The 17,760-nt window shown below is 42.5% G+C and overlaps 1 protein-coding gene across 9 annotated transcripts in view; it reads right to left on the reverse strand.

Annotated features, from left to right (window-relative positions):
- The window catches only part of ST3GAL3 (ST3 beta-galactoside alpha-2,3-sialyltransferase 3), a 421,053-nt gene that overhangs the window by 182,791 nt on the left and 220,502 nt on the right, over positions 1-17,760 (reverse strand). For 7 of the 9 annotated variants that reach the window (XM_073643621.1, XM_073643622.1, XM_073643625.1 and 4 more), the window contains one exon: positions 1,630-1,677. The exons of the other annotated variants lie outside the window; for them this stretch is intronic. In XM_073643621.1, the coding sequence (XP_073499722.1) occupies positions 1,630-1,677 (48 nt within the window). The remainder of the gene's footprint in view (positions 1-1,629; positions 1,678-17,760) is intronic. 9 annotated transcript variants of the gene reach the window in all.

The raw sequence follows: 17,760 nt of genomic DNA on the forward strand, positions 1-17,760 counted from the left end.
TTGGCGCCAAATTGAAACAACGCTCTGCTGATTGGTTGCGGCTGCCGGCCGCGACTAATCAGTATTATGGGCGCCAAATTTAAACACTGCTTTGCTGATTGGTCGCGGTCGCCGGCTGCGACCAATCAGCATTATTGGTGCCAAATTTAAACACCGCTTTGCTGATTGGTCGCGGTCGCCGGCCGCGACCAATCAGCATTGTTGGCACCAAATTTAAACAGCACTCTGCTGATTGGTCGCGGTTGCTGGCCGCGACCAATCAGCATTATTGGGGCCAAATTTAAACACCCCTCTGCTGATTGGTCGCGACCGCCGGCCGCAAACAATCTGCATTAATGGCTCCAAATTTAAACCCCGCTCTGCTGATTGGTCGCGGCTGGCGGTCGCGACCAATCAGCGATATTGGCGCCAATTTTAAACACCGCTCTGCTGATTGGTCGCGACCGCCGGCCGCGACCAATCTGCGACATTGGCGCCAAATTTAAACACCGCTCTGCTTATTGTTCGCGGTCGCCGGCCGCAACCAATCAGCATTATTGGTGCCAAATATAAACCCCGCTCTGCTGATTGGTCGCGACCGCCGGCCGCGACCAATCAGCGATATTGGCGCCAAATTTAAACACCGTTTTGCTGATTGGTCGCGGTCACGACTAAACAGTGATTTTAGAGCCAAATTTAAACAAGCTCTCCGGTCCTCACTAACACAGGTCGCTGATTGGTCGCGGCCGCGACCAATCACCGATATTGCCGCCAAATTTGAACATCATTTTGGTGATTGGTCACGGTTGCCGGCCGCGACCAATCATCAATTTTGGCGCCAAATTTTAAACAACACTCTGCTGATTGCGCCCGGTCGGCCGCATGCATATTCTAGAATACCCGATGCGTTAGAATCGGGCCACCATCTAGTTGTATATAAATTAACACTTGTGAACTTAAATTTTCACACTTATTGATAGGAAGAATGACAGAATTGTGGGGTGGGAACAGATGAATCTGCAAAAGTAATGAGGTGGGTGTCTCACATGACGTAGTATATTTACAGAGTTTGTCCAAGGACTCCCTGAACATGCAGGGAAGTTGTTCCACTTGAAATAACCTCAATGTTGAACCTGCCAATATTTAAATTTCAGCTGAGAACAACCCGCACACGTCTCAGCGTGAAAATTCCAATCCTATTGCGAAATAACATGATTATCTAATAGAAACATCATTTCCCATAAAAAAAAATAAAAAATAGATATAATAAAACAACTCACACATGCATGAAGTTTACACACACCCACATCACCACCAGGGAATAGATCTCAGGCTTTCAAGATGTTGCCTCATCTTCTGTAAGATATCCAACAATTGAGGAGTCATCTGCTCAATTCCTTCAAAGCTCCAAATTCCTTCAAAGTATCCAAAGCTATTAGAATGGAAGCCTGAGATGCATTCTCGGGCAACTTCAGCCCAAATCATTGGTGCTCGGCATGTGACCAACTTCTTCTCAACGATGCTCTGTGCCTCCCAACATGCCTACCGTACGCAAGGAAGAGGGCGTTAAAGCTCTGCGGCAGTAGAAGGAGGATAGGTTGTGTTGCGCAGACAGGAAGTAGGGAGGAGGGCTGAATGGAGGGATTGTACCTGGGCCTAAACTGTGTCCAACGGAGTCAAAGGCGTGAAGAATTGAATCTGTAATACAAGAGGACAAGTTCAATCCTTTCTCTTTATGGTTTTAAAAAAAAACGAGGATATTTAAGAATCTTATCCTTTTTTCTTCCTTTACGCTTACCCTTTTATTGCCTTTCTATAACCATTTAAAATGGACTTGTTCATCCAAAAAGTCTCCATTTATCCAAGAGGGATGAATAAAATAAAAGAAACAGTTGGACAAAAATGCAAAATGTTGGGCTCCAGAAGTAAATATCTCATCATTATGGAATCTGTCCAGTCCTGATTTTACAGAAATACTTCTCATGTATAACACTATAAACTCCTAATAACGACTAACCGGCCAGCTCCTCTTATTATCACGTGAGATACAATACATACATGGCCCCTGGGACTATTTCTATTCTGTTCCCCAGATCCGCTCATTCCTTTTATACTCTTATTTATTTGCTTAAGTCTTAAATCCGTTTTTAAAAATATCCTCAAAAGGTTTCCAAACATAGAAATATAAATAATCCTAAAAATGAAGCTGCAGATTTCCTGAGATTCATGAGCTTGATATAAATATCTATAACTGTTATATGAAGCAGAACTTTTCATGGTCATTAAAGGTGAAGGACGCTGTATAAAAGGGATCGTCTAAGGCTATTTTACATTATTTTACATACATTATCAGATTCTAATTGCATCATTCTGTACTTTTCCATTCTACTTTATAAATTAAGACTTATGCCTGTTGTCAAGACCCATCCTGTCCTAGGTTCAGACAGCAAAGGGTTTACAACCATTTATCCAATGTTGACAATCCACAGTGAGCTAAAGAGGTTAAACTCAATTTTATGAGTGCTGATATAGCAAGCAGGAATTTTAAAAGTGTTGAGAAATTAAAGGATTATTCCCAAAATCATAATATGGTCTTATAATAATGTACCATATTTATTCATGTGTGCCAATTTAACGCTGTTTTAAATCTTTCCCGTTTTACACATAATCACCCTCCCAAAAGACGTCCCTCCGGGCTCTTTTTACCCTTCAGTTGCCATTGGAACCGTCCCGTTGTAGTTACAGAGATCCTGGTCGATCATGCACAGTGCTGGGTCTCTCAGCTGGATTCACACCAGCATAGTTCAGCTCTCTTTTCAGTACTGACATAGAGTACTCTATATTTTATCTTTTGCCATCAGCGCCCAACTATCCTGCACTACTCCACAATTTGTAATTAGCAGGCAGTGCAGAGTTGAGCTGTGCTTCTTACCTACTGCTGACAGAACTGCAAAGGCTACTCTGTTGATGCATGCTCATTGTGTTTTTTTCCAGATGAAAGTTTGTTCAACTCTGAAATGTGTAGATTAAAAAAACTACTCTTTGTTTAACACCATTATCGCCATTGGATATCTTCTTGACTAGTAACGCAGAAGATTTATCCTTATATCCCTTTCTACTGTTGCTGTTGATGCATATGGCAGATTATTTTTCTGCCATTTGCATCAATAGAGCAGAGTTTGCAGTTTCATTTTACTGATCTGTCAGCAGCAGGCAACAAGTACAGCTCAACTCTGCACTGCCTAATAATTGCAAGCTCAGTTGTGAAAGAGTGTAGGATTGTTGAGATCGGATATAAACCAGGTAACAATGATTTAAAGCAACACAGGCGGCTATACTAATGCAGATTGCAGAAGAAAAAATCGGTGAGGCAGAGTACTGCATAGGAGCAGAGAGTGGACAAATGCATAAAGTGAATTTTACACTGAGATTGGTTGGAGGATAACTCATAGAAGTGGGGCTAGTGAGAAGCACACAGGAGAGAGGGATCTGCAGCACTGAAGAGAAGAAAGTGCTGCTGGGAAATGTAGTTTTAGCAGTGTAAGAATAGGATCACTCATTCAACTATGTGACACTAGTTGCACAGAGAGTCTAACAGATAAAAAATACACAAAGGTACAAGAAAGAAACTTTATGATGGGCTTTGTCTGTATATTTAGATTGGATTTACTGTGGTTTCTGAAAAATAATGCAACTGTGACAATAACCCTTAAAGACAAGAGTGCATTAGAAAGTTGCAAGTATTTTCATTACACAGAAATTAAAGTATCCATAGAATATACCATAAACTTCTGATAGATAGGGGTCAGGTCACAGCTCTGAGTCCCCATTCTATTGAGAATATAGGGCTCTTTTTATGCTGCACTCCTAAACTCTGAGGGTTGAGGCTGCAAGAGTAGAAAAGAATGGGGATTATAGATCTCCTTTACCCTGTGCAACAGAGTTAAAGTACAATAAATTGTGAGGGTCACTAACATTTATGGCAAACGCTGTGTAGTCTAATGCTTTAGTTAGCTGTTCCTCCCTTTTTGAAGACAAGCTCCCACAAAATGTTTTATTCCCTAAAGCTGTCTAATGTGCATATACTGTAGTGTAAGTGCGTTAGCATGTTTACCGATCGCCGTCTTCCCCGGTTTCCAGCACCGTCCGGTCCTCTTCTCACTCACATGACTGCAGTTCCGACTTGCAGGATCACACTGGAGTTTATGTGTGAGCCGGAAGTCACTTTTACAATGTAAACCTATGGAGCACACATAAACCTTAGTGTGATCTCCTAGTAGGAATTGCAACTACGTGAATGAAGAGGACCGGAGCAGCGCTGGAAACGGGAAAAGAGGGAAATTGGCAAGTATATTAACACACTTACACTACATTACACGCATAGAATAAATCCCCAACAGGAGACATTGTTGTCATGTTTACTATCACGATTTTATCTTTCTATAGAGATGAAACATGGCATGGATAGCATCATCCATCTGTCGTGCCTCTCCCTTTGGATCGAACTCCGGCGATGAGCCCGCACCTTTCCAGGGACATGACAGCTGACCTGTACAGCTGTCATGTGCCCCTAGCAGCCGCGCATTTAACATGGTTGTGGCGGAAGCACATCATAAGTCCCGCCCATCAGCGCCCATGTCACATGACCGCGGGTCGCCAATGGGTTGGCATGACAACCCAGGGTCTACAGGAGACGCCTATGGTTGTCATTGCCGGGATGCTATGAGTGCCATCCAGCGGTCGGCACTCATAGCAAGTGAGCATTTCTGCTACACACAGGCGATCAGATGATTGCAGCTGCTAGTCTCCCATAAAGACTATTGAAGCAAGCGAAAAGTAAAAAAAAAGTTTTACAGAAGATCAAGTTTCCTCTTTACTTTCCAAATCACAACAGGCCACCTGTGAACTTGACCCAATCCCGTCCCATCTGATACCTAACCTTACCACAGTCTTCATCCCAACCGTAACCCACCTCTTCAACCTGTCACTAACAACTGGTGTCTTCCCCTCCTGTTTCAAATATGCCTCAATCACACCCATCCTCAAAAAGCCCTCCCTTGACCCATCCTCTGTGTCCAGCTATAGCCCCATATCACTTATCCCCTATGCCTTCAAACTACTGGAATAACATGTCCATCTCGAACTATCCTCCCACCTCTCCTCCTGCTCCCTATTTGACCACTTATAATCTGGCTTCCAACCGCACCACACCACTGAAACTGCCCTGACTAAAGTCACCAACGACCTACTAACTGCCAAATCCAAGCGGAACTACTCTGTCCTCCTCCACCTGGACCTGTCATCTGCCTTCGACACAGTGGACCATTCCCTCTAAATACAGACTCATCTCTTGGCATCACAGACTTGGCCATACCTTGGCTCATCTCCTCATACCTAACAGACCAGATATTCAGTGTCTGTCACTCACACACCATCTCCTCATCTGGCCCCCTATCTGTCGGTGTACCCCAAGATTCAGTTCTAGGATCCCTGCTCTTCTCCATTTAAACCTTCAGCCTGGGACAGCTCATAGAGTCTCACGGCTTTCAGAATCACTTTTATGCTGATGACTCACAGATCTACCCTCTCTGGACTCGATATCTCCTCCCTTCTAACCAGAATCCCACAATGTCTGTCTGCGATTTCATCCTTTTTCTCTGCTAGATTTCTAAAACTTAACATGGATAAATCGGAATTCATCATCTTTCCACCATCTCACTCAACTCTCCCATCTGACCTACCAATCAAAATCAAAGTCAATGGCTGCTCACTCTCCCAGTCCCACAAGCTCGCTGCCTTGAGGTAACCCTGGACTCTGATCTCTCCTTCAAACCATATATCCAAGCCCTTTCCACTTCCTGCCGACTCCAACTCAAAAACATTTCCCGGATCCGCACTTTCCACAACCATGAATCTGCAAAAACACTAGTGCACACCCTCATCATCTCCCACCTCGACTACTACAACCTCCTGCTTTGTGGCCTCCCCTCTAACACTCTCCTACCCCTCCAATCTATCCTAAACTCTGCTGCCCGACTAATCCACCTGTCCCCTGCTATTCCCCGGCCTCTCCCCTCTGTCAATCCCTTCATTGGCTCCCCATTGCCCAGAGGCTCCAGTTCAAAACCTTAACCATGGCATACAAAGCCACCCACAACCTGTCTCCCCCATACATCTGTGACCTAGTCTCCTAGTATTTACCTGCACGCAACCTCCGATCCTCACAAGATCTCCTTCTCTACTCCCCTCTTATCTCCTCTTCCCACAATCGCATACAAGATTTCTCCCGTGCATCCCCCCTACTTTGGAACTCTCTACCCCAACATATCAGACAATCGCCTACCGTGGAAACCTTCAAAAGGAACCTGAAGACCCACCTCTTCCGACAAGCCTACAAGCTGCAGTAACCCTTGCTCCACCATACCGCTGCACAATCAACTGTACCCCCACCTAACATATCCTCACCCATCCCTTGTAGATTGTGAGCCCTCGGGGGCAGGGTCCTCTCTTCTCCTTTACCAGTCGGTTACTCGTTTTGTTCAAGACTATTGTAATTGTTTTTGCTATGTATACCCCTATTTCACATGTAAAGCGCCATAGAATAAATGGCGTTATAATAATAATAAATAATAATAATAATAATAAAAGTGTTGAAGTGTCAGTTCTTTGTCACTTCCCCAGTTATAAATAATCACATATGTTCAATGTAAGGGTGCTATGTCCCCTCTCCGGAGATGTCTTTATGGATTTTACAATTTTTCTTTACACCAACATATAACAAGAGTTGTTTTGTCTTTTTAATCAAGGCTAGTTGATATTCAGATGCACTGTAGTAATAAAATATGGTTGTAAAAATAGAAAAAAAATAACTGACAGCTCCAAAACATCCAACTACAAGTGATGGAACTGAAATCATTCATATATATTCTGATCACAGCAGATACATTTCATGAATGTGTGAATGTCCTAACAGCACCGACACCTTGATAAACATCCGTCTGGATCTCCAAGGTTCACTTCTGATTCTGTGTCTTCATATTGTGTGACGCCAAAGAGCACATTAAGATTATTCCATCATTACACACATCATGGACCTGGTCCAGAATATTCACATCTGTAAGACACCAAGAGCTTTCTCCTTGGCATTCAGAACAGAAAACAAGAGAATACAATGTAGACAGTGAGACAATATATTGTCTCAGTGAGACAATAAGCCATGTGGGCCTAGCGACAGGAGAAACAAACTTGATACCTATTGTAAGCACTGATGCCAGTTTTCCAGTTGGACATTATAATGAATGAGAATAGTATTTGTCAAGTGCTCCCCTTCTCCCTCATTACCTATTATGTAGGTACTCTTAGCACTAGCAAGACTCCTTCTCCTACAAAGTAAAAGAGTCAAAACACTTGGGCCTCGATTCTTCAGTTTTTGCCAGAATTCTGTTGTAAAAGCTAAGACGTGTCAAGAGGTTGTCCACTACTTTAACATTGATAGCCAATCCCTAGGATAGGTAATCAATGTCTCATCGGTGGGGGTGCGGCACCTAGCACACTTGCTAATCAGCTGTTCCCGGTGTTGGCAGAGGCTGGAACTGCTCAGTTACGGAGCAGCACAGCACAGCTCCACCTATAGTGGCCGTGGCCGGGTACAGTACATCCACCCCCTATCCAAATCAATAGGGGACGGACGTGCAGTACTTGGCTACGGACACTTTTCCATTGACGGAGCTGAGCAGCTCCATAACTGAGCAGTGACGGCCGCCGCTGACTCCGGGAACAGCTGATCGGTGAGGGCACTGGGTGTTACACCCCCACCGATCAGACATTGATGACCTATCCTAAGGATAGGCTATCAATGATAAAGTAGTGGACAACCTCTTTAAGAAGGAAAGACTAGTAGCATGGTAATCATGTAGGTTTTCAGAAAATCCTGGAGATTAGGCATAGAGCCTTCGTGTGGTGGGGACTTTTGCAAGTGGTCATCTGCCTCTAAACAATTGCCTAATTAGTATTTACAAATATGGGTGTTAAAAAAACTTTAAGAGTTTGTTATTTTAAAAGGAAATTGGCACCAAGACATATGGTATATGGAATACCCACAGGAAATGGCATAAATGCAAGATAGATGCTGATGGTGGTCCAAACCTTGGCCAGTGGCCGCCTCACTATCTACAGATCTTCCAGAGAGTCCTGACAATAATCTACATATGCGATAAAATATCTGAGCTTGGATCACCCCTGAAAGGAGTCAATCAGTGTTCTGTACATAAAGCTGGACTGTTTTTGTGCCAGTATTTAATGTTGTTTTTTTTTGTCATTCATAAGCAAAAGCTATTGGTAAAGTACCGCTGGCTGCACATCTAGGCTCGCAGTCAGACACGGCCCTTTTTCATGCGGGGATAACATAAGAAAATTGAGCATTGATTCACAAAATAGGAACTTTTTGTAATCTCTATGGAACAATATTAAGTGCTTTTTTTTCCTATTTTTTTCATCAAAATAAAAAATTCTTGGTGATCGCAAAATTTTATTCAGTAGCACAATATTTTACACTATAACCGCCCCATGTAATTGAGCTCCTGTTATGACATTTGTGCCATTTGATTTTACCTTTAGAATTCTATGGAGAAGATTAGTACTAATATATTTTTTTATTATTATAATTATTATTAATTCATTTTGTGCCATTTCTTCTAAATTTCTTGGGAACATAAAATCAAAAAGACTTAACCTCTGAACATTGGGGCTGTCACAACACATCACAGCGCTTCCTATGAAGTTACCCGGAAAGTTCAGTTTGCTCAAAAGTTCAGTAAACAAATCTGATAAAGAAAGAAGATTTTCCTGTTGGCGGCCAACACGTGAGCAGACGCAAGGAAGTACTGAGAAAATTGAGACTTCGTGTGCTGTCTAATGATTGGCTGCAGCAGTTACTTAGATGGTATGTGATCATTTTATATAATATTACGCTCCTGATTCATGAAGAGGTCATGAATCTGGAGCATATAACAAGTCCATGTTCTACAGCAGAAATCTTACTTCAGTCAGGTACTGGAGTGAGATTTCTGGCATATGAAACACCATAGTCCATCAATAACTAGACCAGCTGTGGCTTCATGCCCAGTTCCCCCCCCCCCCCAGCTCTTCCGAAATGGGGTGAAAATGGCAACTGTTGCAAAATTTTGGCACAAATCCGGGGCGTGAAAGCTTTGATGAATCGGAGGCCTTTATCTTTCTGCGGTTCACGAGATTTTCTAAACAGCTAACAGTAGAGGTGCCAAACCTCGACCAATCCAATAATGATGAACTTTCCTAAGGAATATAAATATAGTTAGTAGAGATGAAAATTAATTCGCAAGACCCTGGAACGGGTGTGTCAGGTGTGACAGACAGTCGTCCTGGATCCGGCTGTAGAAGGTCATTGCGCTTGGCTCTGCAGGCACCTTCTTGATCTTTTCATCTCTGTAGTGTAGTGATATCCTTCTCTCTCTAGGACCTACCAGTGACCTCCACCTTCTGCTGCTAATTGACACACCCTTGCTGGATGTTTAAATACCTTCAGTCTCTCCAGACAGTCGCCGGTGATAGCTCTATTTTTCTCTCTCCAGGCTTGAAGTACTAGCAATCGGCTAGTGTCTTCTTGGAGTTCCCTTGGAGGATAGTTGGTGTGATCTATCTGGTGTCTTCTCAAGCTGTTTCCCTGGTCTGTTTACCTGTTTGTCTTTAGTTGCAGTGGGGCTGACTAGTGCTCACTCCTTCCCCTCCCTACCTAGGGCCTATCGCTGGGGGCGGTGAGGGATTAGGTTTCCTGCTCGGCAATAGGTGCAGAACCTATTTAGGGATGTTAGGGGAGTCAGAGTGATTGTCAGATATGCCTAGGGGTCTCCACTCCCCCTTTCCCTAGTGATTGGGCTTCTTCCCCCTCTTCCCGTCGCTGTGCACTTAGTCTTTCCCTCACACTGCGTGACAGGCGGCTAAGTCAAGATTCCAATTCTGCCGGATGGGAGCCCTGCAAATCAATTCTCTCATCTCTACAAAAACTCAAAATGGTAAAAAAAAGTGGAGCGCCATTTACTTTAACCATAATCTCCAGTAAATCACTGTAATACACAGAGGCGCTCGCGTATCTGTTAATCTATCGGAGGATTCTACTTTGAATCCATGAAAATGCTTCTAATATGAGTCCGTCTCCGAGTATATTAGGTAAGATAAGGCAACGCTGTCACTTACGTGAGCGTCCCTGACCGCCGCCATCTGCTTATAAGGAGATACCAGATATTCTTATTAGAGATGGAGGCCAAAGAACTCAGAGACTGAACTTACGGATCGGCTGCTTTACAGTTTTATCATAATCCAGACCGGGTCTTCTGAACCAATGCGCGGCTCCTCGTTAAGACTGGCGGAATGGTATTAATTAAGCTCGTGATCCCTCGGTAAAGTATGAGCCCCGTATCCTGGGAACAAGGCCGATCTACAGACACAAATTAAAGCTCTTTTAACAAGAATTTCATTTTCATATTAAAACTATTTTTACTTAATCACCTCCTGACTTTTCGTGTTATTATTATGGAGACAACTTTGGCAGAACTTTGCGGATAAGTGGGAAAATACAACAAAAACAAATGAGCTTAGTCAGATGTTGGGCAGATGGTGGAGGAGGCTTCTTAAGGCCTCATTCAAACGGCGCTGATTTTTCTCACACAAAAAAAGGAAGAGATATTTATCAGTGTTTTGGATCAGATTTCCATCAGTGTGTCAGTTTTTACCATCAGTGTTTCATAATTTTATTTATTTTTTTACATATAGGAATTTTCCTCAAGATTCTATCAAACAATCACAAAAATCAGAAAGCACACAGATTGCACATCCATATGAGGGCAGATTTTTACAGCGACCCATAGACTAGCATTGATGAGTTTAATGTGTGGCTCAGTTCACAATGAATGTTATCAGCGAATAGCTATGTAACATTAAATCTCTGGCACCAAAGACCAAATAAAAATACTCCTGGGTTTAAACAGATGCCTTATGTCTATTAAATATATGCTGGGGTCCCTCGGTTTATCTGCCTATCTCCTTCCTTTTGTTAGACCCAACAAATGTTGCAACAACATACACCAAACTGAGAGTGGATGCTAATCTCTAATAACCATGTCATAGTTTATCATGTATTATACTCCAGAGCTGCACTCACTATTCTGCTGGTGGAGTCACTGTGTACATACCTTATATTACTGATCCTGAGTTACATCCTGTATTATACTCCAGAGCTGCAGTCACTATTCTGCTGGTGCAGTCACTGTGTACATACATTACATTACTGATCCTGTGCTGATTCTGAGTTACATCCTGTATTATACTCCAGAGCAGCACTCACTATTCTGCTGGTGCAGTCACTGTGTACATACATTACATTACTGATCCTGTACTGATCCTGAGTTACATCCTGTATTATACCCCAGAGCTGCACTCACTATTCTGCTGGTGCAGTCACTGTGTACATACATTACATTACTGATCCTGTACTGATCCTGAGTTACATCCTGTATTATACTCCAGAGCTGCACTCACTATTCTGCTGGTGCAGTCACTGTGTACATACATTACATTACTGATCCTGTACTGATCCTGAGCTACATCCTGTATTATACTCTAGAGCTGCACTCACTATTCTGCTGGTGCAGTCACTGTGTACAGACATTACATTACTGATCCTGTACTGATCCTGAGTTACATCCTGTATTATACCCCAGAGCTGCACTCACTATTCTGCTGGTGCAGTCACTGTGTACATACATTACATTACTGATCCTGAGTTACATCCTGTATTATACTCCAGAGCTGCACTCACTTTTCTGCTGGTGCAGTCACCGTGTACATACATTACATTACTGATCCTAAGTTACATCCTGTATTATACTTCAGAGCTGCACTCACTATTCTGCTGGTGCAGTCACTGTGTACATACATTACATTACTGATTCTGTACTGATCCTGAGTTACATCCTGTATTATACTCCAGAGCTGCACTCACTATTCTGCTGGTGCAGTCACTGTGTACATACATTACATTACTGATCCAGTACTGATCCTGAGTTACATCCTGTATTATACTCCAGAGCTGCACTCACTATTCTGCTGGTGCAGTCACTGTGTACATACATTACATTACTGATCCAGTACTGATCCTGAGTTACATCCTGTATTATACTCCAGAGCTGCACTCACTATTCTGCTGGTGCAGTCACTGTGTGCATACATTACATTACTTATCCTGTACTGATCCTGAGTTACATCCTGTATTATACTCCAAAGCTGCACTCACTATTCAGCTGGTGCAGTCACTGTGTACATACATTACATTACTGATCCTGTACTGATCCTGAGTTACATCCTGTATTATACTCCAGAGCTGCACTCACTATTCTGCTGGTGCAGTCACTGTGTACATACATTACATTACTGATCCTGTACTGATCCTGAGTTACATCCTGTATTATACTCCAGAGCTGCACTCACTATTCAGCTGGTGCAGTCACTGTGTACATACATTACATTACTGATCCTGTACTGATCCTGAGTTACATCCTGTATTATACTCCAGAGCTGCACTCACTATTCTGCTGGTGCAGTCACTATGTACATACATTACATTACTTATCCTGTACTGATCCTGAGTTACATCCTGTATTATACTCCAGAGCTGCACTCACTATTCAGCTGGTGCAGTCACTGTGTACATACATTACATTACTGATCCTGTACTGATCCTGAGTTACATCCTGTATTATACTCCAGAGCTGCACTCACTATTCTGCTGGTGAAGTCACTGTGTACATACATTACATTACTGATCCAGTACTGATCCTGAGTTACATCCTGTATTATACTCCAGAGCTGCACTCACTATTCTGCTGGTGCAGTCACTGTGTACATACATTACATTACTGATCCTGTACTGATCCTGAGTTACATCCTGTATTATACTCCAGAGCTGCACTCACTATTCTGCTGGTGCAGTCACTGTGTACATACATTACATTACTGATCCTGTACTGATCCTGAGTTACATCCTGTATTATACTGCAGAGCTGCACTCACTATTCTGCTGGTGCAGTCACTGTGTACATACATTACATTACTTATCTTGTACTGATCCTGAGTCACATCCTGTATTATACTCCAGAGCTGCACTCACTATTCTGCTGGTGCAGTCACTGTGTACATACATTACATTACTGATCCTGTACTGATCCTGAGTTACATCCTGTATTATACTCCAGAGCTGCACTCACTATTCTGCTGGTGCAGTCACTGTGTACATACATTACATTACTTATCTTGTACTGATCCTGAGTTACATCCTGTATTATACTCCAGAGCTGCACTCACTATTCTGCTGGTGCAGTCACTGTGTACATACATTATATTACTTATCCTGTACTGATCCTGAGTTACATCCTGTATTATACTCCAGAGCTGCACTCACTATTCTGCTGGTGCAGTCACTGTGTACATGCATTACTTATCCAGAGCTGCACTCACTATGCTACTAGGCTTATTCCAAGGCATAGACTGATGATGTATCAGAACGGTGATGTTCTTATAATTACTTAACATCAATAGTTTCTGAAGATACTAATCAACAACATCATTTGTCCATGAAATGTCTCCAGCACAGAACATCACCAGACACGTGAAATATGTATTTTTTATAGCAGATGCCAATAGACAAGTGATGCCTGCAGTAATGTGTCCTGTCGATATTCCCAGAATGTATTCAGATTTTTTCATGCTTTCTCACAGAAATTTTGGTTCTTTGCCCAACCTACTGGAAACACAACAAACACAATCCTTGGTCCAGAATACCCAGAATCTAAATTCTACAGAAAACAGATTGAACAATAAAAGTCAACTACAAAAAAAAAAGAAAAGAAAAATCACTTCTCCCCACTCTGCATCTTGATCACAGACCAAGACTTAGAAAGATGCCTAAGAATACATCCTGAGTTCTGCAATCTCTACAATAAAGTATTTTCATAGCTCGAGTTGTGAGAGACCTTCAAGACAAGTGCTACAAGTTGGCATTTTTATGAAATGAAAAAAGAAAATAGGGAAGATTATATTTTTTCCACTTCTTTTATGTTAATCTTCACTTATTCCACATTCAGTTGGGCCCCAAAACAAAAGCATTTTATAACTTACAGCCAGAACGAAAAGAGTTTTGATACGTTTTTCCCTAGTTGCCAAAAGGACGGGCAACTAAAAAGTCACCAAACGCTGGTCCATATTTACTGATGTTGTGGATTAGATACAGTGTAAACTTGCCCATGAACCACACAGTTCCACAACTCTTAGATGAATTATTTTAGGCCATTATTTTGCATCTAAAATTTGCGCCTACTAATCATAAGGCAACGGTCACACCAGCATATAATCTCTCATCCGAGAGAATCGGGAAGATTCTGCTGATCACACTCTGATCAGTGTGAACAGAGTGTGATCCAAATATCTCAGATGAGGAGAAGATGGGAAAAAAAATTCTCAACCTTCTCCATTCTTTAAATCTGTGAAAATTGGACTGCACTCATATGTCATCCGAGTGCAGTCCGATGTTTTCCACGGAATCACTGACTTGCATGGCCGAGTGCGATCCGAATATCAAACTCAGGCATGCTATGACTTTTTCCTTGGACGGACTCTGTCTAAATAAAATATCTGTCATGACTCCTTTTCTAGGTACTTTAGAAAAGTGTCCAGTAAGGTGCATAGGTTTGCTCTTTTTGGCACAGATTAGTATTAACGCCAAGGCTACACGGCGGCATGTATCACGCGACACTAGAATCAAAGTGCAAAATATTGCAACACAGTCGCATAGGTTTCCGTATGTATTGGATCTTCTGCAGCTGGTCACAATTCGCACAAGACTCACTTTCCATATACTTTAATGCAAATTGCAAGTGACTTATCTGCCATTTTTTTCACAGCAATATCACAGCTCTAAAACAGTCATGTAAAAAAATAGCTGCAGACAAGTTGTGTTTGGTCGCACAACATACCTGAGAAATTGCTGTCATGCAACATGTGTCAGCGTGAAACCGCAGCCTAAATTTGTCTACACTGATTTGCACAAAAAAGTGCAAGTGCACCAGAGACCGAATTCAGATGTCCGTGTAACAAGGACTAAGTACGGACAACACCACACGAATTAGCTGCGAGTGTCCTGACCCACACGTGACAGCCTTATACAGTAAGGTCCATATATATTTGGACAGAGACAACATTTTTCTAATTTTGGTTCTAGACATTACCACTATGAATTTTAAACAAAACAATTCAGATGCAGTTGAAGTTCAGACTTTCAGCTTTCATTTGAGGGTATCCACATTAAAATTGGATGAAGGGTTTAGGAGTTTCAACCAAGTACTAGAAATTAACATTTTATTTACAATTATTTATTCTGTCCAATTACTTTTGGTCTCTTTAAAAACAGGGTGGCACATGTTAAGGAGCTGAAACTCCTAAACCCTTCATCCAATTTTAATGTGGATACCCTCAAATGAAAGCTGAAAGTCTGAACTCAACTGCATCTGAATTGTTTTGTTTAAAATTCACTGTGGTAATGTCTAGAACCAAAATTAGAAAAATGTTGTCTCTGTCCAAATATATAAGGACCTAACTGTATATGCCTATGAAGCTGTCAAGTTTAAGTCCGGAGACCCGCAGCTAGTCTATGAATCGTGGCCCGTACTTGGACCATGGTATTTGGACAACAGTATTCGGTTCACCTAATGCCAGAGTTTTAGGGCAGCCATATAAGTAAATGAAAAGAAAGGAGACAGAGACTGTGTGAAACTGGTGAGATGAAGTTGAGAACTGGGGACTCAAGGGAGCAGCTCACCTAGTACGGTTGTACAAATTGCAAGCGTAAAACTGCATAGGGTTTGGACACAATTGATGACATGGCTGCTGCCCCATCCGCTGAACCTGACAAAAGTCAGGCACAATACTTGATAGAAGAGACAACTGGAAGACGCGGTCTTTGCAGCACCCGAAACAACATGTCTTCCAGTTGTCTCTTCTATCATATAAGTGAATGTGGGCCACTCTTGAAGTTAATGAGAACAATCTTCCGGTCATCAGAAAGTCATAGCCAGGTTTAGCACACTAGACATAGATGTCCTTTCTTTGGGCCGCTAATTATAGATTAATCGACTTTGCAGGTCATCATTAAAGTCTTCTTAACTTTGGTGTATTTGTAAACTTCTGTACGAGGGACTCAAAATATGTGACGTATCCAGAAATTGCATTATTATGCAAACTTATCATTTGAGTGGTGAAAACTGGAACATTCAAACACTGCTCCCGTGAACTCGTCCAATTCTGGGGTTTGCATAAATCCTGTCCCTTTTGCAGTTCAATTTGTGGAATTGTCCCAGTATAATTGAGATTATTGGAAATTATGCAGTGTGTCTTAGTAATGCTCATCAGTCATGCAGATGTCCTTTAACCGGTAAATTCATCTACATATAGTGGTGCTTGAAAGTTTGTGAACCTTACGGTAGATTGGTAGGTAGACACAGGAACACTGTCTCTTTAAACCTTCCTCTGGTTTATTAAGAGTACTGCATAAACCACGGCAATGTTAGCAAACAAACACAGCCTTCCCGGCCTAAGGTTAAGTGCACACGTAGAGTTTTTGAGGCATTTTTTCCGCTCGAAAATGCAGCGAAAACGCTTGGTAATCGGTCTGCCAGCTATTGCAATGGTAATCCTGATGTGCTGTGCACATGATGCGGAAATTTCCGCTCAGGATTACCATTGCGTTTTAAAACGCAGCATGTCCTTTCTATGCAGCAATTAAGCAGCGTTTCCCACCCATTGACTTTAATTGAACCTCAGCAAATCTGCAGGTATAATATTTATACCTGCGGATTTGCTGCGGTTCAATTAAAGTCAATGGGCAGCTGAAACACTGTGGAAATGCTGCGAATGGTACCCGGGTCGGCTGGGGAGGACTACTACTTCCCTCATCTGACCGCCGCTCCTGCTGATAACAGCGAGAGCGGTGCGCCTGAGGGAAGTAGTAGTCTCCTCAGCTGAGGAGCGCTGTGGTAAAAAAAAATGTAAAAAAACCCACCATGCTCACCTGTCTGGCGCCCCCCGGTGTCCTCCTGGTCCTTGCGATGTGTGCAGCCCGACGGCCAGCGGTACCCTGCCGGGAGCGCGCTCACTCCCAGCAGTGTACATCGCTGTGCGACCAGGACCTGAGGTCACGTGAGCTCTCAGCTGAAGATCAGCTGAGAGCTCATGTAACCTCACTTTACGGCACCGGTGCTGCGTGGGAAAATTCCTGAGAATGTTACCACGTAGTATTGATACAGAATGAGGTCACGGGGGCTGATCAGCTGATCTTCAGCTGATGAACCCCAGTGACCTCACACCTGCAGCAGCAATGTACACTGACAGGAGACATTTTACACTCCTGTCAGTGTACATTGCTGTCTTCTACAGCAGTGACATCAGTGATTGCTGATGTCATGGCTGTAGAAGTGACCCGGATCGCCAAGGGACAATCCAATGGACTACGTCGTGACGGCAGACAGGTGAAGGATATGGTTGTTTTTTATTTTTATTTTGTTTTCAGGAGACGAGGTATTCGGGGACTGAGCGTACAATAAAAAAATTATTAAAACAGTGTGCATTTTTATTTCATTAAAATACTTTATTCTGGCCGTGTATTTTATTGAAAAAGCGTCGTAAACTTTACTACGCGGTTAG

This window comes from Phyllobates terribilis, unplaced genomic scaffold (assembly GCF_046119375.1).
Source record: "Phyllobates terribilis strain yellow unplaced genomic scaffold, ASM4611937v1 Scaffold_8__6_contigs__length_399053987, whole genome shotgun sequence".
NCBI lineage: Eukaryota > Metazoa > Chordata > Amphibia > Anura > Dendrobatidae > Phyllobates > Phyllobates terribilis.